Here is a 23,643-nt window from a genome sequence, read left to right on the forward strand (position 1 = left end):
TGTACTCTTCTCTATATATAGCTTTTGGGGGAATGTTTTCATTTTACCACAAAGTGTGGTGGAAGGAGTTGATAAGATGTGTAGGGAGTATCTATGGGGGAAAAAGGAGGGACAGAAGAAAGTGGCTCTGTTTGCATGTGATAAGGTGTGTTGTCCAAAGAACTTGGGGGGTCTAAATATCAAAGGTTGCAAGGAATGGAATATAGCTTCAGTAGGTAAACTAATATGACAGCTGGTTGTGAATAAGGAATCCCTATGAGTAAGGTGGGTTCATGGGGGTATATATGAAAACTGATCATGACATATGGGCTCATACACCTCCAATAGATAGTAGTTGGTATTGGAGAAAGCTAAACTCAACTAAAGAACTGATGAAGGAATGGTACTCCCAGGGCAGATATACATTAACTTCAGAAGGGAGTTACTCAATTACTCAAAGCTATCTTGCAATACTTGGTCAACAACAAAAGATGAAGATTGCAGATTTAATATGGACAGCTGTAGCACAACCCAAACACAGGTTTATTGGTTGGCTTGCAACACTTGGGAGGCTGCTAACTAAGGACAGGATGATTGGAATGCAATTACAGGTTGAAGACATTAACTGTAATTTGTGTAATGAGGACACACTGGAATCACAGGACCATCTGTTTGTTAAATGTAGCTGGATCAATGCAGTAAGACAAGAGTTAAATTTGTGGCTTGGGCAGACAGTGCAAACTACAGGAATCAAGCAAATGCTAGAAGAGGTCAAAAGGAAGCATTGGAAGCAATTCAAAAAGGAAGTGATAGTTGCAGTGAACATAGCAGCAGTGATATACCATATATGGAGAGTTAGGAACGTTAAAATTTTTCAAGGAAGAACTGTAAATAAAGCAGAGGTAGTTACACAAATTAAGAGAGAAGTGATAGAAATGATAGATTTACTTAAGCAATCAAAGAAAGCTCAGAAATATAGAAATTTAGTTAGACAAATTACTTGTAATTAGTTATTTTTTCTGTTTATTGGAGGCCTAAAAGTTTGTGGACAGATAATTAGGTGCTCTATAAATGTAATTGTTTGATGATCAATGGTAATATTCACATTGTTACAAAAAAAAAAAAGATAATTAATCGCTTTAAAAGGAAATTTGTGATAAATTCCGGAAAAAAAAACGTGTTAGTGGTGAAAAAAAATGTTTATTTTACTAAAAAGATATACTCGATTAGGAACATTGTTAAAAATAAATTTGGTTTCTTTTACCTTTTCTTTTTAGGTACAACTGTATAAGAAAAAGTATCTTTTACACCCAAATTTAGTGACGAAAAAATTGAGTTAATAGTGGAACTCCTCCGCTCCTCCGACGCCTCATCACTCATCAGTCCTCTTTCCCTCTAAAGAATTTGAAAATAATGAATAAAAATATAAAAGAAAAAGAGTTTTTTTTTTTCCTTTATTTTGGTGAGAGGAGCTTTTCAAAAGAACAGTTTGAAATATAAACGTGTAAGTATTACTTTAATAAAGTAAACATAATTGCTAATGTTTGAATAATGCCTATATATTGCTCTCCCACCCACTAATAATTACCATTTCAGTATCTCCCTACACTTTTAAAACCTATCCTTAAACCCCTCATCCCTTTTCTTGTTTTTGCCGACATTAATGGACGTTGAACAATTGCTTAACCTCTTCAATTCTTACTGGTTTGAATCTGAAATACTCAAACCCAAACAACCCTTTTCAGCAATTTCAAATCTTGAACAGCCAAAACTTTCAAAGACTCCAACTTTTATTGTCAGATCTCAAAGTGACCAATGTTTGAGCTCTAAAGATACTACTTTTCATTCAGAAAACTCACCAAAATCTGTTCTTGTTGAGCCTAAACTTGAGCCAATTCTTTCTGGTAAAGAATATAATGAGTTGCAATTTTCTTCTAAGCCAGCTGAAGGAGGTGATAAGAGTAAAGAGAGTTATAGAAGGAGAAAAAAGAAGAGTAATAATAGTAGTAAAAGTTTGTCAGAGTTAGAGTTTGAGGAGCTAAAAGGGTTTATGGATCTTGGTTTTGAGTTTTCAGATAAAGATAAAGATTCAAGTTTGGTGTCAATACTTCCTGGATTGAGGAGATTGGGAAGGGAAAATGAAGAGAATATGAGATTTGAGGAACTAGAAGAAGCTGCAGTTTCAAGGCCTCATCTTTCAGAAGCATGGGCTGTTTGGGAAGAAAAGAAAAAAATAAGTTGGAAGATTAATCCAGTTTTGAGAAATGAAATGGAAATTAAAGATCAACTTAGGTTTTGGGCTCATACTGTTGCTTCTACTGTCAGATACTAGTAGTTTTTTTTACCCCTCAACAACTTCAAAAAGATCAAAGTGGTTGGAGGGGTAGTTGCAAGTAGAGTTGCTTCTTCTTCTTTCTTTTTCTAACTGTATTATATTTGTATTCCTAAATTCTTCAACTGAATCATTTTCAATTTGATTACCATCTCAGAAATTTTTGTATCTAAAAGTAATATCTTTAGATTTCATTACCATCCAACCAGGGAATTTATCTCTAGGACCGGTGTAGTCATAGATTTTGCCAAAATATATATATATTTTTTTTTTGGCAAATACATGTTTGGCAATAAATTTTATCTACATTTTGGCAAATTCCTAAAACCCAAAATATCACTATTACGTTTTTTAATAATCGCCCAAACTTTTGTATTTTATAAAAGAGCCCAACATTTATTATTTTATAAAAATGTTGTTTCGTCTTCTCAGTCATCTGATAGTGTATTATGTAGTTCATTATAAAAATAATAATTTTGTACCAAATTTATTTATGTTCAGGACTATGGTTTGCGATAATATAATGAATGTTATTTAATAAGGTTTTGTTGGGTATTTGTGATAGTTTTTAAAAATTATGGATATAAGTCATGTTTTATGTTTTTTTTTAAAAAAAAGTGGAATATGTTTTGAAAACTTATGTCAAAACACATTTTCATCTTCAAACCAAGCTTCATCCAGATCAGATTTTTCAAAACAAATTTAGGAATTTATGGTCAAACGCTAGCTTTTAACTATTCCATAATGCCAATTAGACATCGAGTAATTTTGGAGAAAAGGCACAAACAGCCATTCTTAGGGCTGCTATTTAGGAATTAGCCGGTACTTTTTTGTTCTAAATATTAGAACTAAAAATATTAATTTAAGGACAATTCAGTGACTATCTAGTGTCATTTCCAAGAAATTGAATTGGTCCATCTTCAAAACATTGTGTAGACCAACCAATACTGACTTTTCTACGTGTACTTTGTATGTTCATCTAGTAATATTCATATCAAAGTTATACCCTTCATGCCAAGAACTTTCTAGATAGATCTAAATGATACTATTTCTTGGAATATCCTCCCTATATTCCTAGTCTATTTCCTCCATTTAGTTGAACACAAAACTTAAAAATACTGTAATTTAACGTGTTTATTAAGTATATTAGTAATTGTGGACGAATTAATAGTAAATGTAGTATTCTATTTGTTCTGTGATAGATATAGATAAATGCTTTGGTAAAAATAAAGAGTTGAATATATAAAAGGACTGCATTTGCTAGGAAAATTCATGTTCCCTAAACTCCGTAAAATTTACTATAGTTTATTTTTTTTTTATTTGGTAAAAAATAATAATACCATCTTTAACTAACCTGATACTAGTTTATTATATTAGGTTAGTTACCATCTTTTTCCAGTATCTATTAATGTTGATTATTATAGAAAATTACCTTATAGAAGACCTAAGTGTGTAAAATATTTTACTCATAATTTTTTTTATTCTTCTAGACCAACGTGTACTAAACAACCCCTAATTAATGAGATTCGAATAATATATGCTGAGTGATATACGTGGATGTGCGTGTACAACGTATATACAACAAACTTTACAAGATTTCCTTTAGGAAAAAATGTCTCTTTTCCAAGGGCGCATATATGGCAGCTATTTAGAAGGCAAAACAAAAAAATCTGAAGCTATTTGATACTTTCTGGTTTTACAAGGATTGGCCATGATTTTGAAATGAAATTCAAGACTCAAAAGAAAAGGATAAAAATTAAAGAGCTAAAATGGTTAACCGACATACAGCTTCTCAGCTAGAATAATTGATTATGAAAATTTGTTGTAAGCTCTACAAAATCAGTATTTTCTCAAAGATGTCAAAAACACGAGCTTCTTTATTATTTTACAATTCCATCAGTTATTAGTTGGAGTCCTTACTTTTCCATTTAAGTTGTACCCATGTTATCATCATTATTTGACAATGTACCAAAAGCTTTTATTTCAGTTGACATGAAATTCCAAGTACTTAACCTAAAGCTCAAAACACTATGAGCTTCACCCTCCCTTCCTACCCACTTCCCAATAATGTGAAAGTGAAAGTGATATACCAAGTTACAAGTAATACCACCAAGAAAAAGATAAGAATTATGATGACAAATATTATATCAATATTAAAACATCAACCAGGGATAGTGAACTCTGACTAGTTTGACATAACACATTGCAACAAGAAGCCCGAGTAAGGTTTGGGAAGATTAATGTATACACTTCAAGATAGAGAGGTAACAAATTATAACATCAACATCACTCTCCAACAAGTCCAAGTACTGAAGATAATCTCACACTTTCATAAAGTTCCCAACATCTTATTTTGCAAATTTTTATTTTTATTTTTTCTTGTCCTTCTTTGATAGGCGGAACTGTGCATTTATTTGAAGCAGTATATCATGATAATACTTACAGTATCATCTACAGGCTACAGCTGAGAGATAATTAAGGTTTATGAAACTAAATGTGTATATCTTAAAACATGGTCAACTATAAAAGAAAGGCCCCATAAAGAGGGGGGGTAGGTAAACAATATGCTTTAACAACCTTTGATTAAAATAATAGTCATGTTAAAATTATGGAGGATTTTATTTGTTAAATATACTTACCAAAGTCAACATACAAAATAGTAGTGAAAAGAAATTAGATTTGAAAAACTGCTCTTTATAAAACAACTCCAATTTGAGTCATGCTTCACCCTTTCAACTGGGAGTATTAAAGGATATTCTGGCTCTTCCATCTGTATTTGCATGATGGATAAGATATAGCACAAAGAAGTATCATTTAAAAATACCAACCACATATTAATACTTGGCAATTGGACAAGGTCCACCTGGATTCCAACCTTATGAGTTCTGGATTTTGGGACCACGACTTCAAGTGTTAATGACTGAGTCCGGCTTGTGTCTCTGCCACTGCCTGGGTTTTGGCTTGTGTACCCTCCCTTCCTACCCACCATCCCAATAACATGCATAGAGAACACAGGTTGAATAATTGTTTTCTCCATTTACTCCTTATATAATTTTTATTGAATTATGACTAATCTTACATACAGATAAATGTAGGGAGCTTAATTTTGGGTATATAATTACATTGAGGTGGATGCACCGCGACTATCATGAATAGACTATATCTAAATGCATCAATCATATGCTACAAAGGTGAGATGCATGTACCATATGCTAGAGAATCGGTTAGGAAGTAGTATGTCAATTGTCATTGGAGATGGCCTCCGGAAGTTTAAAGGTAGGAGGTTTATCAGCGCCTCTCCTTGAGTACTCTCTCCATCTTCGAGCAGCTGCTGCAGCTCGTTTTGTTCTTTCTTCCACTTCTTCCTCTGCAGCAACCAAATCAAATTTGGTTATTTGGAGATAATGTACATTAGCAAATTCCTATAGGTTTGTTTTCCGTACCTGTATTTGCATAGTCTTTAGCATTGCCCCATAGATTGTCCCAGTATGATTCAGGTTTCTCAGAATCTTTCTTCTTCATCATTCTGATTTTAGCTTGTTCCTGCAATAACTTACATGTTATACCAGTTTTCCGTCTAATCACGATGCTACAGCTATCAATAGGAGCAGAAAATCAAGTATGAAATCCGCGTAGAAACAACTTCATATGCCCCCTGCTAAACATACTAACAAGCACACCTTTTGCAATCTTGCTAGCAATATTCACATGAAAGTAACTCTCCCATTAACTAATAGAATTCAAAGCAATATATATAACCACGGAAATTGCACTGCTCAAAAGGAGAGAAAGATGAACAAAATAATAGAGGAAATTGCAGCATCACGCCTACTTTACTAAAAATTAATACTACTTCCTAATGCATGAATAACCAAAAAAATTCTGGAATATGCATAAAAGTAAACCATTTACAACACAGACCATGTGCACAGCATGACTATAACATATCACTATCCGAAATATAGGTAAACGAACGATTCGAGAGTTTTGAATATAAGCAAAGCAAAAAAAAACTGAATTATGCATATTACAAGGTAGTTAGACATATACTTTTTAACAAGTAGTTAGACATGTACTTTAAACTTGGGCCAGGAGTTCTTACCAAGACTTTAGATTGTCGTTTTTCCCACCGGATGCTCGCCTGCATCATAAAGCATTTTGACATGATACAAATGTGTAAAGCGAGTTGGAGAAGAGCAAATAATTAGCTGAACTTTAACTGATAGATTCATAATCAGAACAGGTTCCTAATAAAACTAATTCAGCCGATGATACAACTGATTTCTAGAGTGTTTACAAATCATAGTTTCACTGGCTAAGACTCTTTCTCATTTCCAACAAGTCCAAACAATAAAACAGAACTAATGGTGGTTTTCCATAAATGGACGAACAGACCAGTTGTAGTCATCATGTGACAATAATATATAAATTTTCACAAAGAGGAAACTTAAAAGAAAAAACAACTTATACCATGCATGCAAACCAGAGCAAGCTATCCTTTTGTAGATGTACTGGAACAATATCCTATACATTGTAGAGTTAGACAGTGACTAATTCCCTCTAAACCCCAATTGAAACAGCAAGTTCTTGAAATTGATGCGTCATGATAGTTTCTGATAATAGAATTCTTCGAATTGAGTCTGGTATGAGAATATATATTCATGGATAACTATCTTGACGAATTAGCTTTCCTTCACAATATGAGGACTGAGGACGAATTAATGTTTGCTCAGATAAAATCTTCCAGACATATATTTAGCAATTGATTAAGCATCTAATCAGAAACTTCACATGTAGATATCTTATAGGTGTATCTTTCAAGCTTTCCATCTTGAGTAATTCTATTTGATTACAACCTAGTTGGTTCTTGCTAAACTCAGTGTTGGGGAAAGCGAGGGCTTCAGCATTAACATATTCTATTAACAAATAGAATAATATATCTGTAGCTTAGATTATCAAACACCAAAGAGCATTAATCTCCTTTCTTCAAGTATCATTACAACTGAAGCATTAAATATTTCTAGCATAGAGCTCCCGTTTGGCCATAGATTTTGGCTTCATTTTTCAAAAAAAATAAAATTGAAAACATTGTTTGTTTATGAAATATGATCATGTTTTGGGGAAAAAAATTCAAAGATTTTCAAGTTCCCAAAAACCGGTTTAGGGCAGTTTTTGGGTGAAATTTTTTATTCCACTCACAAAACAACCACTTTTCTTCAAATAAAATGCTGTCCAAACACAACTTCAACTTTCAAAAATTATTTTTCAACAAAACTTCAAAAATTCTTTTTTCAAGTTCAATCAAATCTATGAACAAATGCTAGCTAAGTTCCAACTGCAACTCTTCCCAAGATTCTTCAGATGTGAATTCCGAAAAAAATACTAAATTAGAAGATAGATTCATTCAAAGCCATTATACAAAAACTTGGAACGTTGTACAGGTGCAACTAGACCATGGACATTTCAAAGGCCAAAACTTTCATGATATTCTTAATTAGTGATTAAACTAATAATGACAACATGAACTGACAAAAGAGACATAAAACAGAATTATGGAATACCATTCTGAAAACATCCACTGATCCACCGCCCATTCCTGAAAGCATGAAGGCAACCTATTGACATACAAAATACGCATGTTACACTCAATACCAAGCTAAAAGGAAGATCAAACAAGATCAAGGAATTTGAGAAGTCTAGAATCGTATTTATTTAGCTGATAGAGTCATTAAAATCTTTAATGCAGAAACTTAAGCAAATATTTGGATAATCAGTAATATAGACAGATCAGCGAATGCTGTCTCCAAACATGACAGGAAGGAAGTTGCACATTATTTCTATCTATAAATGAGTGCAATACATCAAAAGCATTCCTCTGCGACTAGTCTGAATAACCTTCTGTTACTTCCATATAGTCCTTTATATCGACAATTACGTCCACATAATCCTTTTATACCTTATCAAAACCTACAGACCTGCTAAAACATTCACCTTCAACATCACCAAATCATATTCAGCTTCAAGCAATTCAAAAGGATCCCAAGCCAAGAGAGAGTGTTATCTCTGCAAGAGATGAAAATATAGTCCATTTATCAGGCCGCCAACTTAGCTAACTTGGCAAATTAGAGTAGACTGCCCGTGGTCATCTAGTTCTCCGTTTGCCTGATTAGTGAAAGCCACTATACTAGCTTTCAAGGTGAATCCAAGGTATTTTGATTACTACAACTTCCGTTGTTGCCTAGAGTTAAATGACATGATTAAAGCAGTATTTGATTATTTCACCTTTATGAATTTTGGTGACTAGGCAAGTTCAGTCAACAAAAATCATAATTTTAGGTTATTGCCATCTACGGTATTACCGAGTAGAATTCATCAGGGCAACAACTTATGAAGTTATCAAGCATTTTAGTGCAGCTGAATCATAAAGGAATATAAACTGATGTGCTTTGGAGATAAAATTGCCAAACTAAATGTGAAATGTAGCTCACATTTACTCTTTCTACTCTTCGCATTTCATCCTCAAGCAAAGATAGCTGTGCAGCGGAAGTCCAATGGATACAATCAACTGGGCTGCAAAGAGAAAGAACTAGTAATTTGACTAGAAATATCATTCACTCCTACAAATTCGTTAGATGGATATAGCAGAAGTACAAAACTTAAGGAACAAAACAGTAACTTCCAAGACAACAGAAAGAAGTACTCCTATGCTTTAGAGAAGGATTAGTTAGATCTACCATATTCAGGAAGCGTCAACATTGTTGATTTTACAGCCCTTGAACAAGTTCAATTTTGTATGTATCAATTTTTTTTTCCAACAGATAAACTCCAAAGTCATCTGACACAGATACATAAATCAAGTTTCCTTGCCTTTCCTTTTGAAAAAGTAGCCTAATGTAGCATAAGAATCTTTGTCAAATCTAACAACGCAGATATGCCCAGAATTTGAAGCAAACTTATTCACAATAGTCTATCTTCCGAGCAGACACTCTTCCTGTGTATTTATCAATAGCTTAAACTGCTAAAGTACAAGCTCATATGCTGAGCTTATAACTACTTAAGGGAGACGAAATAGATAGTATAATCATTGCAGTCTAAAGGAGATACATATTTTGAATTAATACTCTATTGACTCAAGTCTCAAGTTATGTATAACAACACTTAGTATGTGTCATAAGCCTTCTACAGAAAAAGAATATGACATTTGAAACATCTCATAGCGGCAAAACAAAATAAATGAACGAAACAAGATGGCATAGGAGATGCATCACATGCACATATATAAGCCAGATTTACACTTTAAATTTGCGAATCTGCAGTATCTTTTTTGCAACTTTACTAGCTTTGCATTAGGATCATACCACATTGAGAGACCATAAAGGAAATAATAACTGTATATGTCTATTTTTTACTTGAATCTTGACTGAACAAAATTACATTAGGCCTTTAGCAGAATGGATATAGAAGTTCAAAACAACCAGCTACATCCGCGAAGCAAGAACCTACCAGCTATCTATGGCTTGTTGAATTAAATCAGTGTTTCCAGATTGATCGTAAACTCTAGCTCTTCCATAGTCTTCCTCAATGCCAAACACTTTTGGGCAAACATTGGCACAATTTTTGCAGCCTGTGAAGGAGAGAGATGTGTTTTAAATCATACTTTTTCAAGAAGGTGCTGCATATTTTCTCTTTGTATTTCAATGAATTGACAAAACTTCCTTAACAGAGGTTAACAAATTTAGAAACAAATCAGAACTGATAGTATAAAGCTTTGCACTTAAAACTATACAGAATCTATGCAGTTTTTTCTAATTACTTTCAGCATTCCAGACTCATTGAGACGTCAAACATTCTCGCTTTTCTAGCCTTGTAAAAGAGCACGCTTTGCAAATCGTGGTTAACATATTAGATGAACGATAACCAGCTTTGTTCATTAGTACAGACATGACTTTTAGAATTCAGTAGGGACTAACAAAACTAAAAGCATGGAGATGAACTAACTACAAAAAAATTAGCTACCTGAAAGAGATATGAAGTGAAATTTAAAAAATAAATAAACAAATAAAGTTGAGGCATCATACCTATGCAGCTAAACTCATCAACAAATACATGATCTTTCGGCGATGAATCACTCAGGAAAGGATTGATTGCTGTGGCAGTGTACCCGTGGATCTCATCATAAACTCTCCTTTGCACAGGATCGCTAAGAATCTAAAGTGCTACTATGATTAGCAATTGAAGTGCAACACAAAGTACGTGCATTATCAAATATTCAAATACCCACCTCATAGACCTCATTGATAAACATGCAAAAATTCGTGGTCTCGGGATCATCACCACTCAAGTCTGGATGGCAAGCTTTCATGCAATTATAATATGCCTTCTTTATTTGCGACGGTGTAGCATCAGGAAGCTGGCAACACAATGACCAATAAAAGTTAACAAGGTAGCTAATAGTATGAATTCGGATTACAGTTTGCATAAAAAATATGGACTTGGCTCTCTAGTATTAAATTATTAGTGAAACTCATAGTATCAGATTTTCCAAAAAGGAAACAAGCAAGAGAATTATAAACATAACAGGCAAAATTATGCTAGAAATGTGAATATCCTTAATATTGAGCTTCTTGATCAAGTACTAACAACTGACATTTCTTTTGTTACTATAGACTGATGGTACGTTTCAGGATTAATGAAGCATCTCAAATTCTCAATTAGAGGTTAAATTTTGTCCATTTTTCAAGCTTGGCTACTAGGAAATTTGTTCAAAGTAATAACAGAAACAGAAAATATAAGTATATAACATGAAAAGCAAAAAAGAGTTTCAAATTACCTTGTCCCAAGCACACAGAAGATGTAAAATTTGGTTTTTGAGAAGTAATGAGTGGACAGAACTTACTGATTGGGAAGAAAAGCAAAAAGACAGTGAAAGTTGGAAAATAAGTTGTAAATTACCAAGCCCAATACAGCATAATAATCATCAGCAATTTCCTCAGATGCTGCAGAATCTTGATAAGCAACTTTAATTCTCCCTAATCCTCTCTTCTTTCCAGAATGACCATTTGAGCTCCAATTCGGATTATTAAAATTATTAGCCAAAATTGGCCATTTACTTCTTGAAGAAAAACACTGCACTGGATTCTGTAATTTGAGGGAATCTGTGCAAACAGGTGACAATAATTGAGCCATTTTTTACAGCTTCTGAAGAATCAAGAACTAAGCCAATAATGGATCAAAGATAAACAAATAATGAAGAAGAAAGCAGAAATAATGGAAAAGTTGGATATTTTTGCGTGTAATTGAAGAATATATTTAAGTTTATGAGGAGGGAAATTTTTTGAATAAAAATAAATTAAGGAAAATGATGAGATGGCAAGCTGAGAACCATTTGTTTTTTTAAGAATCTGTGAATGAATCTTGTTCAGTTTGCCATACGTCGGAACGTGATTTTGTAAGCGATGACACGTGTCGTAACGTGGAGGATTTTACTTGCACGCTTCATCTGAAGTTCTTTGTTCTAATTAGTAGAAGGTGAAGAGTTGAAAATAAAAAATAGAACAAGGTGAAAAAGTAAAGGTAAATGAAGATAAATACAACATTATTCTTTGTTCTTACGTGAAGAAGTAAAGGTAAATGAAGATAAAAACTAACATAAATTCTTTATTCTTACTACTGTCATTAGTTTCCTTCTCCTTCCCTTATATACCATGTAATGTGATGGAAAAATTGAAAAGGAATTACTGCTTCTTTGATGGCTTTGCTTTTGATTCTGGATAGCATCATTTGTGTAAGGGAAATGGGCCTTCATGGCCATTTACAGTTGGAATTAAGAACATGTCCTATTTTAGATCTCTTATGTGTAAAAAAATGAGCCGAGAGTCTCCTGGAAACAGCCTTTTTGTCCCTCGGAGTAGGGATAAGGTTTGCGTACATATTATCCTCCCCGGACTTCACTTGTGGGATTATATTGGGCCGCTATTGTTGTTATTGTATATGTAAAAGATAGATCTCTTATGTATAAAAATAAATTTTCCATGTATAAAAAAGTAAGAATCATAAAACTAAAAACAAGTTTGTAATTCATAGCTATTTACAATGTTAAAATTAAAAAACAATAATGCTGAATCATCTGTCCAACTCCATTTGGTGTCTTGGACCAATTGCTAAGGTATTGGCAATTAGGCAACAAAAGGCTGCATTATTGACTACCCCATTGGGGCATCACATCTTATAAACATCCGTATCACATCTTGTGAAAGGTATAGGCAGCCACCAACGCTTAAGTTGGTGCAAATGAAGAAATTTCGGCAAGCAAAGTTTCCCATTATAAATTATATAGAAAATCTTACTAAAATGTTCCAAATAAATCTTAACTTATCAATTGTAGGCAACTAAATTTTAAAGGATCAAGCTAAATCCTAAATTCAAAATACTATAAAAGAACTCTTGTAATTTTAGGAGTCTATTAAAGTTGCTTGGAGGCTACTCTACAAAAATCCTAATTTGAAAGCTACTCTATCCTAACCCTAAGTTAGTCCTGTAAAAAAGGTTATATATTCCCTTTGAAAAGGGCTCTCAAATTAAGGTCATCCCAAAAGTATCTCATAAATTATCAAAATATTCACAAAGGAATCAAGGCATAAAATAATATCGTGTTCAATAGATGTTCTTCTTGGTAATCAAATACTTCAAGAAGAACATCCACGTAGTGATCGACTTTCATGGAGATCAAATAATCCAGAGAGGTCCGCATCATCCTATGTTAGAGAAATACGTAGCTAAGACCCTCTAATTATGTAGAACAATCTAGAGAAAGAATCAAGGGAATAAACAGAATTATACGCATGTTTCTTCATTTTTGTATTATGGTTGCAATTTATTTTTCAAAATCAAACAGATTTAATGGCCTTCAAAAAGATCAACAATATTTCATCCAATGACGATACCACAACCACTTGGGGATGACGAAGAAAATCAAATCTCTAACAATGGGGGCAATCTCTAGGGATAAGTTCTTTTGTTCTTTATCCCAGTGGTTCCACGCCAAAGCCGCAAGCTAAAGGAGGAGATACCCAAATAGTCTTGCTATTGACGTGAAATTGCAAAATGAAGGCACCAACTAATTCTTCACCAAAACTACTCTCTCTAAAGCTATAAAGCTGCAAGAAAGTTGGCGATGGTAATTTTAAGGAGGCCAAGTAACCTATCAAATGGGTTGCTACACTTTATTATTTAGAAATAGACTATGCTTGCGACAAGTGAAAAGCATTGCCTCACTTTCCCTATTATATTTTGGCCAATTAAATAAAGGATTCCATGATGACGTCATAGACGAGGCTCAGTTTAAGACTTGATAATCTTTCTGAAATTGGGACAGTAAGCATGTTTATTAGACATAGTTACGGGATGAAATTTCTGCAAAAGCTTCTTTAAAGACTGGATCCATCTCAAGATACAGTTCGACGCACCTTTGCATGTCAACCACTCTTTTGAGAAGATACAGAAAATGAGTTTCTCACATGAGTAGTCTCGTCTTTATGTTTCATCAAGTCCACACGCCTATAAGTAGGGGACATTTGTAGACAATAAAATTTTAACGGATCAAGCTAAATCCTAAATTCAAAGATATTACAAGAGGACTCTTGCAATTCTAGAAGTCTATTAGGGTTGTTTGGAGGTTACTCTACAAAAATCCTAATTTGGAGGTTACTCTATCCTAACCCTTAGATTAATCCTATAAAAAGGGTTACATATTCCCTTTGAAAAGAGTTCTCAAATTGAGGTCATCCCAAAAGTATCCCATAAATTCTCGGAATATTTACAAAGGGGTCAAGGCATAAAATAATGCCGCGTTCAATAGATGTTCTTCTTGATAATCAAATACTTCAAGAAGAATATCAACGCAATGATCGACTTTCATGGTGATCAAATAATCCAAAGAGGTCCGCATCATCCTATATTCGAGAAATACGTCGCGAAGGCCCTCGAATTATGGAGAACAATCTGGAGGAAGAATCAAGGGAATAAACAGAATTATACTCGCATCGTTTATCAATAAAATTATGTTTCTTCATATTTATATTGTGGTTGTAATTTATTTTTGTATCACAAGTAATTTGTTGCAAACACCAATATCTAGCCATTACTTATAGATTTACTAAAATTAATCAAGCACATATAGAAATTGAAAACTCAAATAAATAAAAGTGTTTTCTCTCCAAGAATCACATGCAAAGATCTCCATCCTTATTTTAAAATGTGATTAGCAAAATTAGATGCAAGACTGAAAGAAAATTTCATGAATGAGGTAGCAAACAAGTGATGAAGCACAAAAAGAAAATATAAGATTTCAAAAATTTGAGCCAAAAGGGATATTTTCAATGGGTATAGTTGAAATTCATTGAAAACATATAAATGCATCAATATACAAAATTTGAGAAAGATTGGAGGTGATTTTAACGGATTTTGTATCAAAATTCTTATTTAAAATCGAGTTCAAAAATTTTTCTACGACACATATATCAAATTTGTATCAGTCAAAATAACAAAGTAGTGGGATAGTAAAATTGTAAAACTTGATTGGTGGTTACAAAATTTAATTTTTAGTGGTAATTAGCGGCAATTAGCGGCATGTCATGATATTAGTGGTTTCATGAGTTACACCAAACTAATGATCACTTTCTTATATATATGTAAGAGGTTCGAACCCGTGACCTCCTGGTCACGTGACAACAATTTTTTAAGAGGATAAGAAATTTTCAGAACTTGAAGGGGATAAGGAGAAACATTTAGAACTTTGAGGGGAAAATGTTTCAGAGTTGCAAAAATGGTTAGGTGACTTAACTCGTGAAAACAGTAACGAGGGAGAGAGCGCGTAATTCGAGCGCGTGCTGATTTCCCTCGAAATTCAAACCTCAGTCACATTGGCTACTCTGTCTGAATTCCGAAATCCCTAAAGCCCCTTTTCCTCCGTCTGCGAACCAAATCGATCGATGTGGAACTTCCCATCGATGTGGGAAAATGGATCCGGCAACGGCAAAGATAATGACGACAACAATAAGGAGAAGACCATAGCAAAAGCAGCAGGGTTGGTGGTCTTCTCAGGAATCGCAATGAGTATTCTCAAAGCCGCCAATCCTTTCAATAATCCAAACCTCAATTGTAAAAGCAGTGAGGTAAAGGCAACAGTTTTTGAGTCAGTTCAATCTCAAGTGCTTCAACAATCCCAGCCAGAGCCTGAGCCCATTGTCAAGGTTGTTGCCTCGTTTGTAATTGCATTCGTTTGCTAAGTTTTATGTTCAATCATTTTACGTTTATTTTTCTAAATGTGTTTGTTTGTGGCTTTTTTAGAAACCGAATTGTTGTGCGGAGAAAAGAGCAAAGGAAGCTTCACAAAATGTAATAGAGATTGAGCGGGGAGACACTCTTTGGGGGCTCTCTAGACAATATGGGGTATGCGTTCGTTTTATTTTCTCTATCTCTATTTATATGACATTCTTTTCATTTTGAGATGTTTCCATATATTCACCATTCCATTTTTTATGCTTTTTATAATTGTTAACAATTCAAATTCGTTAAGCTATTCAAAATTTAAACTGTGCTGCAACTTTTGCTTTGTCAAAATCAATTATTGAACTATTTCTTTAATATTTTTTCCGATATCACTAAAATATTATATGAATCAAATTACTAACATTTTAATCTTGCCATCATATAAAATGTGAAAGATTGAGTATTTTATTAGAATTTTGGTTTCTCCTTTATTCCAAAGAAAAAAACGAGGACAAAAATCTTCATTTACCAGTTGATGGCATGGTAGCATATTGAATGTATATTTTGGCTTCATAGGTATCAATTGAGGCAATTAAGGAGGCTAACGGGCTTGAAGGGGACACCATCTATGCTGGCAAGAAACTTGTAATACCCTAATGTGCTCCTTCTCTTTGCTTCTTCTTGTTGTATCATTACTTATCATGTGAGGTTGTTTTTCCTTCCTTTTTGTCTATTGGGTAAGCTGTATTAGGGCAAAAAATTTTGTAGTTTGAGATCAACATTATGGCTGCCAGTGGAGATAGGGACGTAAGATTGGTTTTGAGCTATGTAAAATGAGGAAAATCTTAGCTGCTATGATGAACTTGTATCTTGACTCACAATATTTTATCATGTAGAAGAAATGCTTAACTTTCCGAATCCTCTTTTGGCTTGTTGCCCTTTATCATGTGTATTATTGTATTTCTCTTTGTTTAGTTGCATCCTCCATGGTATTATATTTGGTAGCAAATCAAACTTCCAATTTTAATTCTGTTGCAAAAGCAAGAGAAATGCAGTTAGCAATAACATCAAACTTTTCTTTTTTATATAACAAAAGCAACAAGAAGAAACTGAACAAATAAAATGTTAACAGAAATGAAAAGTAAATGGGTTTTGAACCTATCAAAAGAAAATGTAAGGGGTTGTGATCATCAATCACAAGTATTTTGCCAGTGAGGGTGGATGGGATGGAAGAAATTTGGGCGTAAATCTTTCCTAATATATGTAGGATTTAAAGCTTCAAATCTACTGATGTCTTCCGTCTAGGAAAGCCTTCATTGCGTCTGTTCTGCTTTACCATTTGATGCATGAACTTATTGAATCTTCACTAATTATAGATTGTAAAAGTTAGCTTGTATGATTTCGTTATATTGGCTCCAAGTAACTATCCAATTGCATTGCTAGAGAAGCTTACAAAGGTGTCAATAGAATGTTTCACCAGCAAGAGAAGTAATGGTTGCATCTCCCTAATCTTTACCCTACTGTTATTTTCCTCAAGTTCAAAGTCTGCGTAATAATGCATTTTCACCATATTATCATTTTTCCACTTGACAACATCTATTACAATGTTCTGAGCTTGTAATGACAAGTTCTACCAGACTACTGCTATGTTGCAGCATAGGAACCTGTCAACATGTGAATATTAGCATTGAAACTAGAGAAACAATGAAAGCCTACAATGGACTATGAAGCAAGGGATACGTATCCACTTCACCTCCTACTCTGTAAAGGTGGAAGCTCATAAATCTCTCATCATGGAGTGTGAGATCAATCTTGTCCATCAGGTCTTCGGTCTTCCCACGTGCATGTGCTCTTCTTCCACCGTACTGTAGGCTTCTTTCTATTTTTGGTGCAAGTATGGCGCATTTCTTATGCTTGGTATGGTTCTTCCATTTATTAATGTCTTAGCTCCTGTACTTAATTGTTTTTGCTAGGAATCAATTGAATTTGGCCTCTAAATGTCTTTGACTTAATTAAGCATCGCTTATTATGTGGGTATACATGATGGTCTTATATAGTCTGAAGATGAGGATTTAATGTGCCGAGCATCATGATCATATGTAAATTATGAGCAAGGCGAAAGGGCATTTTCATATCAAATGCATATACTTGTTAGAACAGCTCTCCCCTTCATCCCCCCCTCCCAAAAAAAAAAGAAGAAAAAAACCCATACTTTCCATAGTATTGTCTTACTCATTTAAATTGACAGAAACAGCTCTTCCTACTCTTTAATTTTCCCATCAGGTAAATTGACAGAAACAGCAAAATGCTGGACGAATACACTGATCTTCCTCTGGTTTGTCAGTGGTAGTTTGAAAATGGAACTTGCAATTTTGTAGTTTGCCCATATTTAAAATTAACTATATCTTTTTTTGTCCCTTTTATTTTAATTATATCCTCAAATCGTTATGCAGTTCAAGAATGTAATGAAGTTTAGTTCCATTGAACAAAAAACGTGATAACGGATAAATATTGGAACTTGCCATAGTGATTTGCAAGCTTAGAACCAAAAAATGTGGATAGTGGAGTGGTTCTATGTGATCATACACAAGACTTGAATGTTTCCCTCTTCTTTTTTTCCTTTTGGAGCTCTTAATTGGGGACCAGATTTGGACCAGATTTGAAATTTGTAAACTTGAAAATGAGTGCAACAGGGTGGAACATGACCCTCCTCCTTGCAAAATAAGAAGCAAATTATTATTTTCAACATTCACAAAAGATAAGTGAATTGGGATTGAGTTTCAAGCTTTCCTTGTGAGCTACTCTTGAATTCCTCCATAAGAGAAGGAATATGTCTATCATTGATGGAATTCTTATTTAAAAGAAGTCTATAATTTATGGACTGCTTCAGAGAACCCAAGATAGTTTATGATTTTGCATTCACCTACTCACTTTTGAGAGGATAAAGAAGCTTAATGCCTAGCATCTTGCATACTATATTTCCTAAGCTACCGATTAGCCTTACTTACTGGGTTGAGTTTATATATTTTAACATGATTTCATAGGCCCTACTGTTTTTTCGTGCTCCCTTGCAATCATTTTGTATCCCAGGTCCTACTTGCAATGGATATTGTCCTCAAGAAGAATTAGGCCTTTTTAGTTATTATTTTGTTTTCATTTTTACAAATAGCATTTATGAAGGGGAACCTTGGAACAACGGTAAGTTGTCTTCATGTGACCTATAGGTCACGGGTTCGAGCAGTGGAATCAGCCAGGGAATCCGCCACTTATGCTTGCATTAGGGTAAGATGCCTACATCACACTCCCTTGGGGTGTGAGGATGTGGCCCATCCCCGGACCCGTGAATGCAAGATGCTTCGTGCATTGAGTTACCCTTTTATAATTGGTGTTTATGTTGTGTAGACCAAATTTCTGGATTTTGATGGGAGTTTTGCATTTTTTTGTTGATTTAATTCTGTATTTACTATATTAAATTCACCCTGCAAAGTCAGAGATCAAATCTGATGTAGCCAACTAAGATGAGCTATCTAAAGTAACTGTGAGTTCTGGCAAGAAAAGTTAAATCTGGCTCACATTAAAACTATATGTTTAAACCAAATCCATTTTCTTATAAGTTGTTCCAAATGGACACTAATCTTACTTTTATTCCAATTGGTTGTTTAGTAAAGTCCATTGTGCAGGAGCTTTTGCATCTTCAATGATGAGGCCAAATGGTTTCTACAATAGAATGTCCTCCTTCTGTTTCATCAACTTGAATTATTATCCCTCTGCAGCCATTTCATTCACACACCACCAGTCCACCACAAAGCTTTTCCAGATTCTTGAAATCAACTAGTACATAGGGCCTGGTACTAGCATGTGAAAACGATAAAAGTTCTCACTTTTTTGCACCTTTTCTGTTTCTTTATCTCATTAATTATTTTTCTTTCTTATTGTGATTAATCGTATAGAAACGTGGTGATTCTGTTTCAACCACAGCTTCTAAAGCATGCCACCTAATACAATCTTTAAAGGAAATCAAGAATATCTTATTAACATCATCATCATAGGCTTTATGAGCTAAAAGAATGTTTCCTGTATCCCAGTGATCTTCACAGGTTCATTAATCTTGGGACATAATCATGATTAGTAAGACCCACTTTCTAATTACATAAATGATTTTCTCTTAACATCTCTCCTTCAAATCAGAGCTCTGTGTCACTGCTCAAAGAATGCAGAACTCTAAGGCAGCAGCCAAGAAGCAGAAGCTTCAACTTAGGGGATGCAGTGCCTTGTGCTGCAGTTGTAGGCTGAGTGTTTCGTCGTCTTCAGAAGAAGCTGAAAGTTCCAATTCTGATAGATATCCAACCATTTCAAGCCTAACACATGCCATGGTGCAAGAAAGATTAGACAAGATGATTAGAGAAAGAGAAGAGGCTAAAAATGAAGAGAGGAGGAAGGAGCGAGATGAAAAGACCAAGTTTATAGTGATGATAGCAATGGAGAAGTCTTCTTACGATCCAAGAGAAGATTTTAGAGAGTCCATTGAGCAGATGATAATAGCAAATAGGATTCATGATACGAAGGATTTAAGGCGACTTTTGAATTATTATGTTTCTATGAATGCAGATGAATACCGTGGTATTATATTCGAGGTGTTCCATGAAGTTTGCACCAATTTCTTTTTATCATGTAAACACCATTCATATCGTCAAGTATAAAACTTCGGTTTTCTTTCAATTCCAAGTTTTTTCACTAAGCTTCCCCCCCCCCCCCCCCTATAAAAAAAAATAACCAGTACAGTGAAAACTGTCTTGTGGTTCCCTGCTATGAGCCTGTGATTCCCTCACTCCCACCATCCAACCCCAGCCAACCAAAGAGGCAGAGGAAAAAAGATAAATATGCAAGCAGTAACTGAATATGTTCCAAGGAATATGTCAAACATTGTAATCTTTTACGATTGTCTTAGGTTTTCTGTATTTCGATAGTAGCATAATATAATAAATACTATTTTCAGAAGTGATCTTGTCAGGAACTGTGCATACAGACACTGTAATATTCTATTCTTCTGAAATTGCATCAGCGCCAAGCAACCAAGCTTTTTATGTTGCGACGAAGACGTTGATCAAGGCCAATACTCACGAGGTAGAGAGAAGCCATTGGGTGATGCAGTAACCTCTCGGGTAGTCACTCTTATTTTAAGTTCTTAAGGATATTCATGCTGCTTACGGCTACACAGGCAACAAAAAATATTGCAGTGAATTGTGTGGAGTATACAGTGCAGACACAGATTTAGAAACAAAACCATCTCCAACCATTTCTCCAAAATACAGCTGTCAAGTAACTGCTTCATCAGCACACGACCAGAATCTCTAGATCCAGCATAGTTAAAGACCACTTACAGTAAAACTTTAATAACATACTGGTAGCTTCACATGCCAAACATCAAGCTCTTCAAAGCAGATTTAATAAAAACAATCAAACAGTGATCAACACATTACCACAATAGGCAACCAATTAGGTATTCATAATTTCTGTTGTAAGACTACATTGTCGATTCTACTTTGATTGCAGAAAAAGAAAATGACCACAAAAAAAGGATTGAATTCATCTGATAGCCAAAATGAGAACTTACACATCCTCATACACCAACTAATAGAAACTTTCAAAAACTTTCCTCTAGGTCTAAAAAATACATAGATATAAACTTGCTAGTCCAGAAGCCGGCTCTCAGCTTATCACTGAAGGTTTGAGGACTTGTTAAGAATAACACCTTCATATTTGACCTGGAACCACTTCATTGCGTCCTCCTTTGTGACCCTGTGCTGGATCCCAACTCGAGACTTGCACCTACGACGACGAGCAACACGGTATCCAGGGCGCTCCAATACAACATAGAAATCCATACCATAAATACCAGTTGAAGGGTCATATCTGTGAAACAGATAAGAAAAAGTAGAATGACACAGCTTAGAAACGGAATTTTTTCATATATATCAAATTAAAAATGTTATGTAGAAGGAATTTCCAGCAAATTTTTTAACACAGTTCGTGTTATAAACAAGGAAGGCCAACGACAGACAAATAATGTTAGAAGTAGCTAATTTTGTTGATTAGGAAAGCTAAAAACAGGAAAGATATAATTAGATGACAATTTGCTTACTTGATTCCAAGATCAATGTGCTCCTGAATACCAAACCCAAAACAGCCGGTTTCACTGAAGTTCCTTCTCAACAACTCATATTCCTTGACTTTCAATCCACTCTCAAGTAGCTGCATGGCTTTCTCCCCTCTGACAGTCACATAGCAAGCTATCTTTTCATTACGCCTGATTCCGAAGGACCTCACAGTGTACCTTGCTGTTAATGAGAACCAACGCAAGCACGTGTGAGATTATTAATATCATCTTCAAATAGGTTGATCCGAGATAAATACAAAAATCAGTTAAAAGTCCACAAACAAAGTGCTCAAACAAAACATTGGAATGCATGACTAAAAGCAGGAAGCAAGTTTAGCTAACTATAACTCGTGAATAACATGGTTATCAAATTTCAACAATCTCAAATTGTGAGTAAAGCAGGCTTGGATCAACATCTAACAAAAATACTTGTACATCTATGTTGCCTAAAAGAACTAAAAGAATCAAAATCCAGTACAATTACAAAAATGTGCAACATACAAAAAAGTTGCTTGTGATTTTAGTTCATAGCAAAAGAAGGGCCTCCTTAAATAGGTAGACTAACAGACAAGTTACTCCCCATAACCTGGCATTTAAACTTCAATTAATCAACCAGGCCTCAATCCCAAAACTAACTGGGTCTTCTATACAAGTCCTTTGTATCTATCCAGCTCTATTCACGCCAACATATAAACTGCAACTAATTACATATTAAGGCTAAATTTTAACAAATGCAATTGTTAACCAATTACCACAACCAACCACCTTGAATGTATCCATAGGCCTCGATTCATTCATTAGACAAATGTTCATTGTGCAGAGCTAATATTTCCAAGAACTGACTATGTCCTAAATACAAAGGTGCCTATTATTTATTTAAAAGCACATAATATTCAGAGACTTACCCTTGGAGAAAACAGGTGATTGACCACTAAGTTGCTCCAACACCTTAAGTATCAAAATAAAAATAGACCCAATTTTAGGTTTAATATCAAAACAATGGAAAATAATAAATTCAGGGTGATGTTGCGAAAAGGGACTGAACCTTTGCAGCTCTAGTAAGTCGATCTCCACTCTCACCAACGGAGATGTTGAGGACAAGCTTCTGAACCTTGATTTCCCTCATGGGATTGCTCAGTTTCTTCTCTGAAGCCTGCTCTCATTTTACACAAGAAGAAATGCTTAAGTTATTGGCGTATACATAGGACAAACATGAATACTCATGGAATGGAAATCGGAGAGAAATACCATGGCGATGCGGCTGGAAGATGTTGCAGCTGCAGGGAGAGTTGTAGGGTACTGATGGCGCGAAGAAGATCCAAAAAGAAAACCCTAAACCTATCTAATGTTGTAAACGTACGACGTGGGCCGCAACTTGTAGAAGAGTGAAATGCCGTCCCCTATTTAAAACATAGCCGAAATTTACAAAGTTTTTAATGTTTAGCCGCTTTACAATCAACTTCAAACATGTGATTCTGAAATTGAAAATCGAGGTTTGAAGATTTTAAATTCAAATATATGGGTTGGAAATTAGTCTCTGTCAAAATCTAAGGTCTGAAGTTTGAATAAGTTTAAATCAAATATGAAGTCTGAAGTTAGGTTTCGCCAGAGTCCAACTTCAGGCTCGAAGATTTGGACTTTAATTTATTAAACTTTAAATGTTCACGTCTAACGTTAGGCTTTGAATTAGTCTAATGTGGTGCCATTTTTACTTCTCATGAGTACATACTGTTAATTTTTGGTAAATGAAGCTGATGGCTAGTTTTTTGATCGCGTGTTAATATGTAATTGTCGTTTGAAATTTGATTAAATATAAGCATTTTTAATGCGAAAATAAAATTTGAATAAAAATATTTCTAACTAAAATATAGAAAACTTTCAGCATTGTGCATTGGAGTTCAAAACT

The 23,643-nt window shown here is 34.4% G+C and overlaps 5 protein-coding genes across 6 annotated transcripts; 3 read left to right on the forward strand and 2 right to left on the reverse strand.

The window, feature by feature from the left end:
- The first annotated feature begins 284 nt into the window (after window positions 1-284).
- On the forward strand, window positions 285-989 carry LOC138873055 (uncharacterized). The gene has a single exon (XM_070151489.1). It carries the CDS (start codon window positions 285-287, stop codon window positions 987-989), a length of 705 nt encoding a protein of 234 aa, XP_070007590.1.
- Window positions 990-1,642: 653 nt separating this feature from the next.
- LOC104238348 (uncharacterized) lies at window positions 1,643-2,311 on the forward strand. Its single transcript, XM_009792677.1, has one exon. The coding sequence runs from the start codon at window positions 1,643-1,645 to the stop codon at window positions 2,309-2,311; it is 669 nt and encodes a 222-aa protein (XP_009790979.1).
- A 3,016-nt stretch (window positions 2,312-5,327) lies between these two features.
- LOC104238346 (uncharacterized) lies at window positions 5,328-11,589 on the reverse strand. The gene is made up of 9 exons (XM_009792676.2): window positions 11,264-11,589; window positions 10,593-10,721; window positions 10,390-10,519; window positions 9,815-9,935; window positions 8,800-8,881; window positions 7,873-7,926; window positions 6,414-6,452; window positions 5,755-5,854; window positions 5,328-5,678 (listed from the first exon to the last, which is right to left on the reverse strand). The coding sequence occupies exons 1-9, from the start codon at window positions 11,495-11,497 to the stop codon at window positions 5,551-5,553; spliced, it is 1,017 nt and encodes a 338-aa protein (XP_009790978.1). The 5' UTR covers window positions 11,498-11,589; the 3' UTR covers window positions 5,328-5,550.
- A 3,585-nt stretch (window positions 11,590-15,174) lies between these two features.
- LOC104238345 (uncharacterized) lies at window positions 15,175-20,266 on the forward strand. 2 transcript variants are annotated; one of them, XR_713856.2, is made up of 4 exons: window positions 15,175-15,561; window positions 15,659-15,760; window positions 16,157-17,497; window positions 19,769-20,266. XR_713856.2 is itself a non-coding variant. In XM_009792675.2 (3 exons), the coding sequence occupies exons 1-3, from the start codon at window positions 15,301-15,303 to the stop codon at window positions 16,235-16,237; spliced, it is 444 nt and encodes a 147-aa protein (XP_009790977.1). In that variant the 5' UTR covers window positions 15,177-15,300; the 3' UTR covers window positions 16,238-16,498. The 2 variants fall into 2 exon arrangements, 1 of the variants encoding a protein (XP_009790977.1); XM_009792675.2 differs by lacking the exon at window positions 19,769-20,266 and having other exon boundaries at window positions 15,177-15,561; window positions 16,157-16,498.
- A 790-nt stretch (window positions 20,267-21,056) lies between these two features.
- Window positions 21,057-23,114, reverse strand: LOC104238344 (large ribosomal subunit protein uL5z). Its single transcript, XM_009792674.2, has 5 exons — window positions 22,986-23,114; window positions 22,783-22,890; window positions 22,643-22,685; window positions 21,723-21,918; window positions 21,057-21,493 (listed from the first exon to the last, which is right to left on the reverse strand). Exons 1-5 carry the CDS (start codon window positions 22,986-22,988, stop codon window positions 21,298-21,300), a joined length of 546 nt encoding a protein of 181 aa, XP_009790976.1. The 5' UTR covers window positions 22,989-23,114; the 3' UTR covers window positions 21,057-21,297.
- Window positions 23,115-23,643: the final 529 nt, after the last annotated feature.

The sequence above is a fragment of the Nicotiana sylvestris genome, chromosome 7 (genome assembly GCF_000393655.2).
Source record: "Nicotiana sylvestris chromosome 7, ASM39365v2, whole genome shotgun sequence".
In the NCBI taxonomy this organism is placed as follows: domain Eukaryota; kingdom Viridiplantae; phylum Streptophyta; class Magnoliopsida; order Solanales; family Solanaceae; genus Nicotiana; species Nicotiana sylvestris.

What these genes read in the sequence shown, in the direction of transcription:
- LOC104238348 (XM_009792677.1), top strand. Translation starts at nt 1,643, where the DNA reads ATGGACGTTGAACAATTGCTTAACCTCTTCAATTCTTACTGGTTTGAA.
- LOC104238344 (XM_009792674.2), bottom strand. An exon ending in ATCACCTGTTTTCTCCAAGG is followed by an intron (nt 21,919 to 22,642) that starts GTAAGTCTCTGA and finishes TCTCATTAACAG; the next exon opens with CAAGGTACACTGTGAGGTCC. An exon ending in CACATTGATCTTGGAATCAA is followed by an intron (nt 21,494 to 21,722) that starts GTAAGCAAATTG and finishes TCTGTTTCACAG; the next exon opens with ATATGACCCTTCAACTGGTA.
- LOC104238345 (XM_009792675.2), top strand. Translation starts at nt 15,301, where the DNA reads ATGTGGAACTTCCCATCGATGTGGGAAAATGGATCCGGCAACGGCAAA. An exon ending in AGCCTGAGCCCATTGTCAAG is followed by an intron (nt 15,562 to 15,658) that starts GTTGTTGCCTCG and finishes TGGCTTTTTTAG; the next exon opens with AAACCGAATTGTTGTGCGGA. An exon ending in GGCTCTCTAGACAATATGGG is followed by an intron (nt 15,761 to 16,156) that starts GTATGCGTTCGT and finishes TTGGCTTCATAG; the next exon opens with GTATCAATTGAGGCAATTAA.
- LOC104238346 (XM_009792676.2), bottom strand. Translation starts at nt 11,497, where the DNA reads ATGGCTCAATTATTGTCACCTGTTTGCACAGATTCCCTCAAATTACAG. An exon ending in TTATCAATGAGGTCTATGAG is followed by an intron (nt 10,520 to 10,592) that starts GTGGGTATTTGA and finishes GTAGCACTTTAG; the next exon opens with ATTCTTAGCGATCCTGTGCA. An exon ending in TAAAGACTATGCAAATACAG is followed by an intron (nt 5,679 to 5,754) that starts GTACGGAAAACA and finishes TGGTTGCTGCAG; the next exon opens with AGGAAGAAGTGGAAGAAAGA.
- LOC138873055 (XM_070151489.1), top strand. Translation starts at nt 285, where the DNA reads ATGAAAACTGATCATGACATATGGGCTCATACACCTCCAATAGATAGT.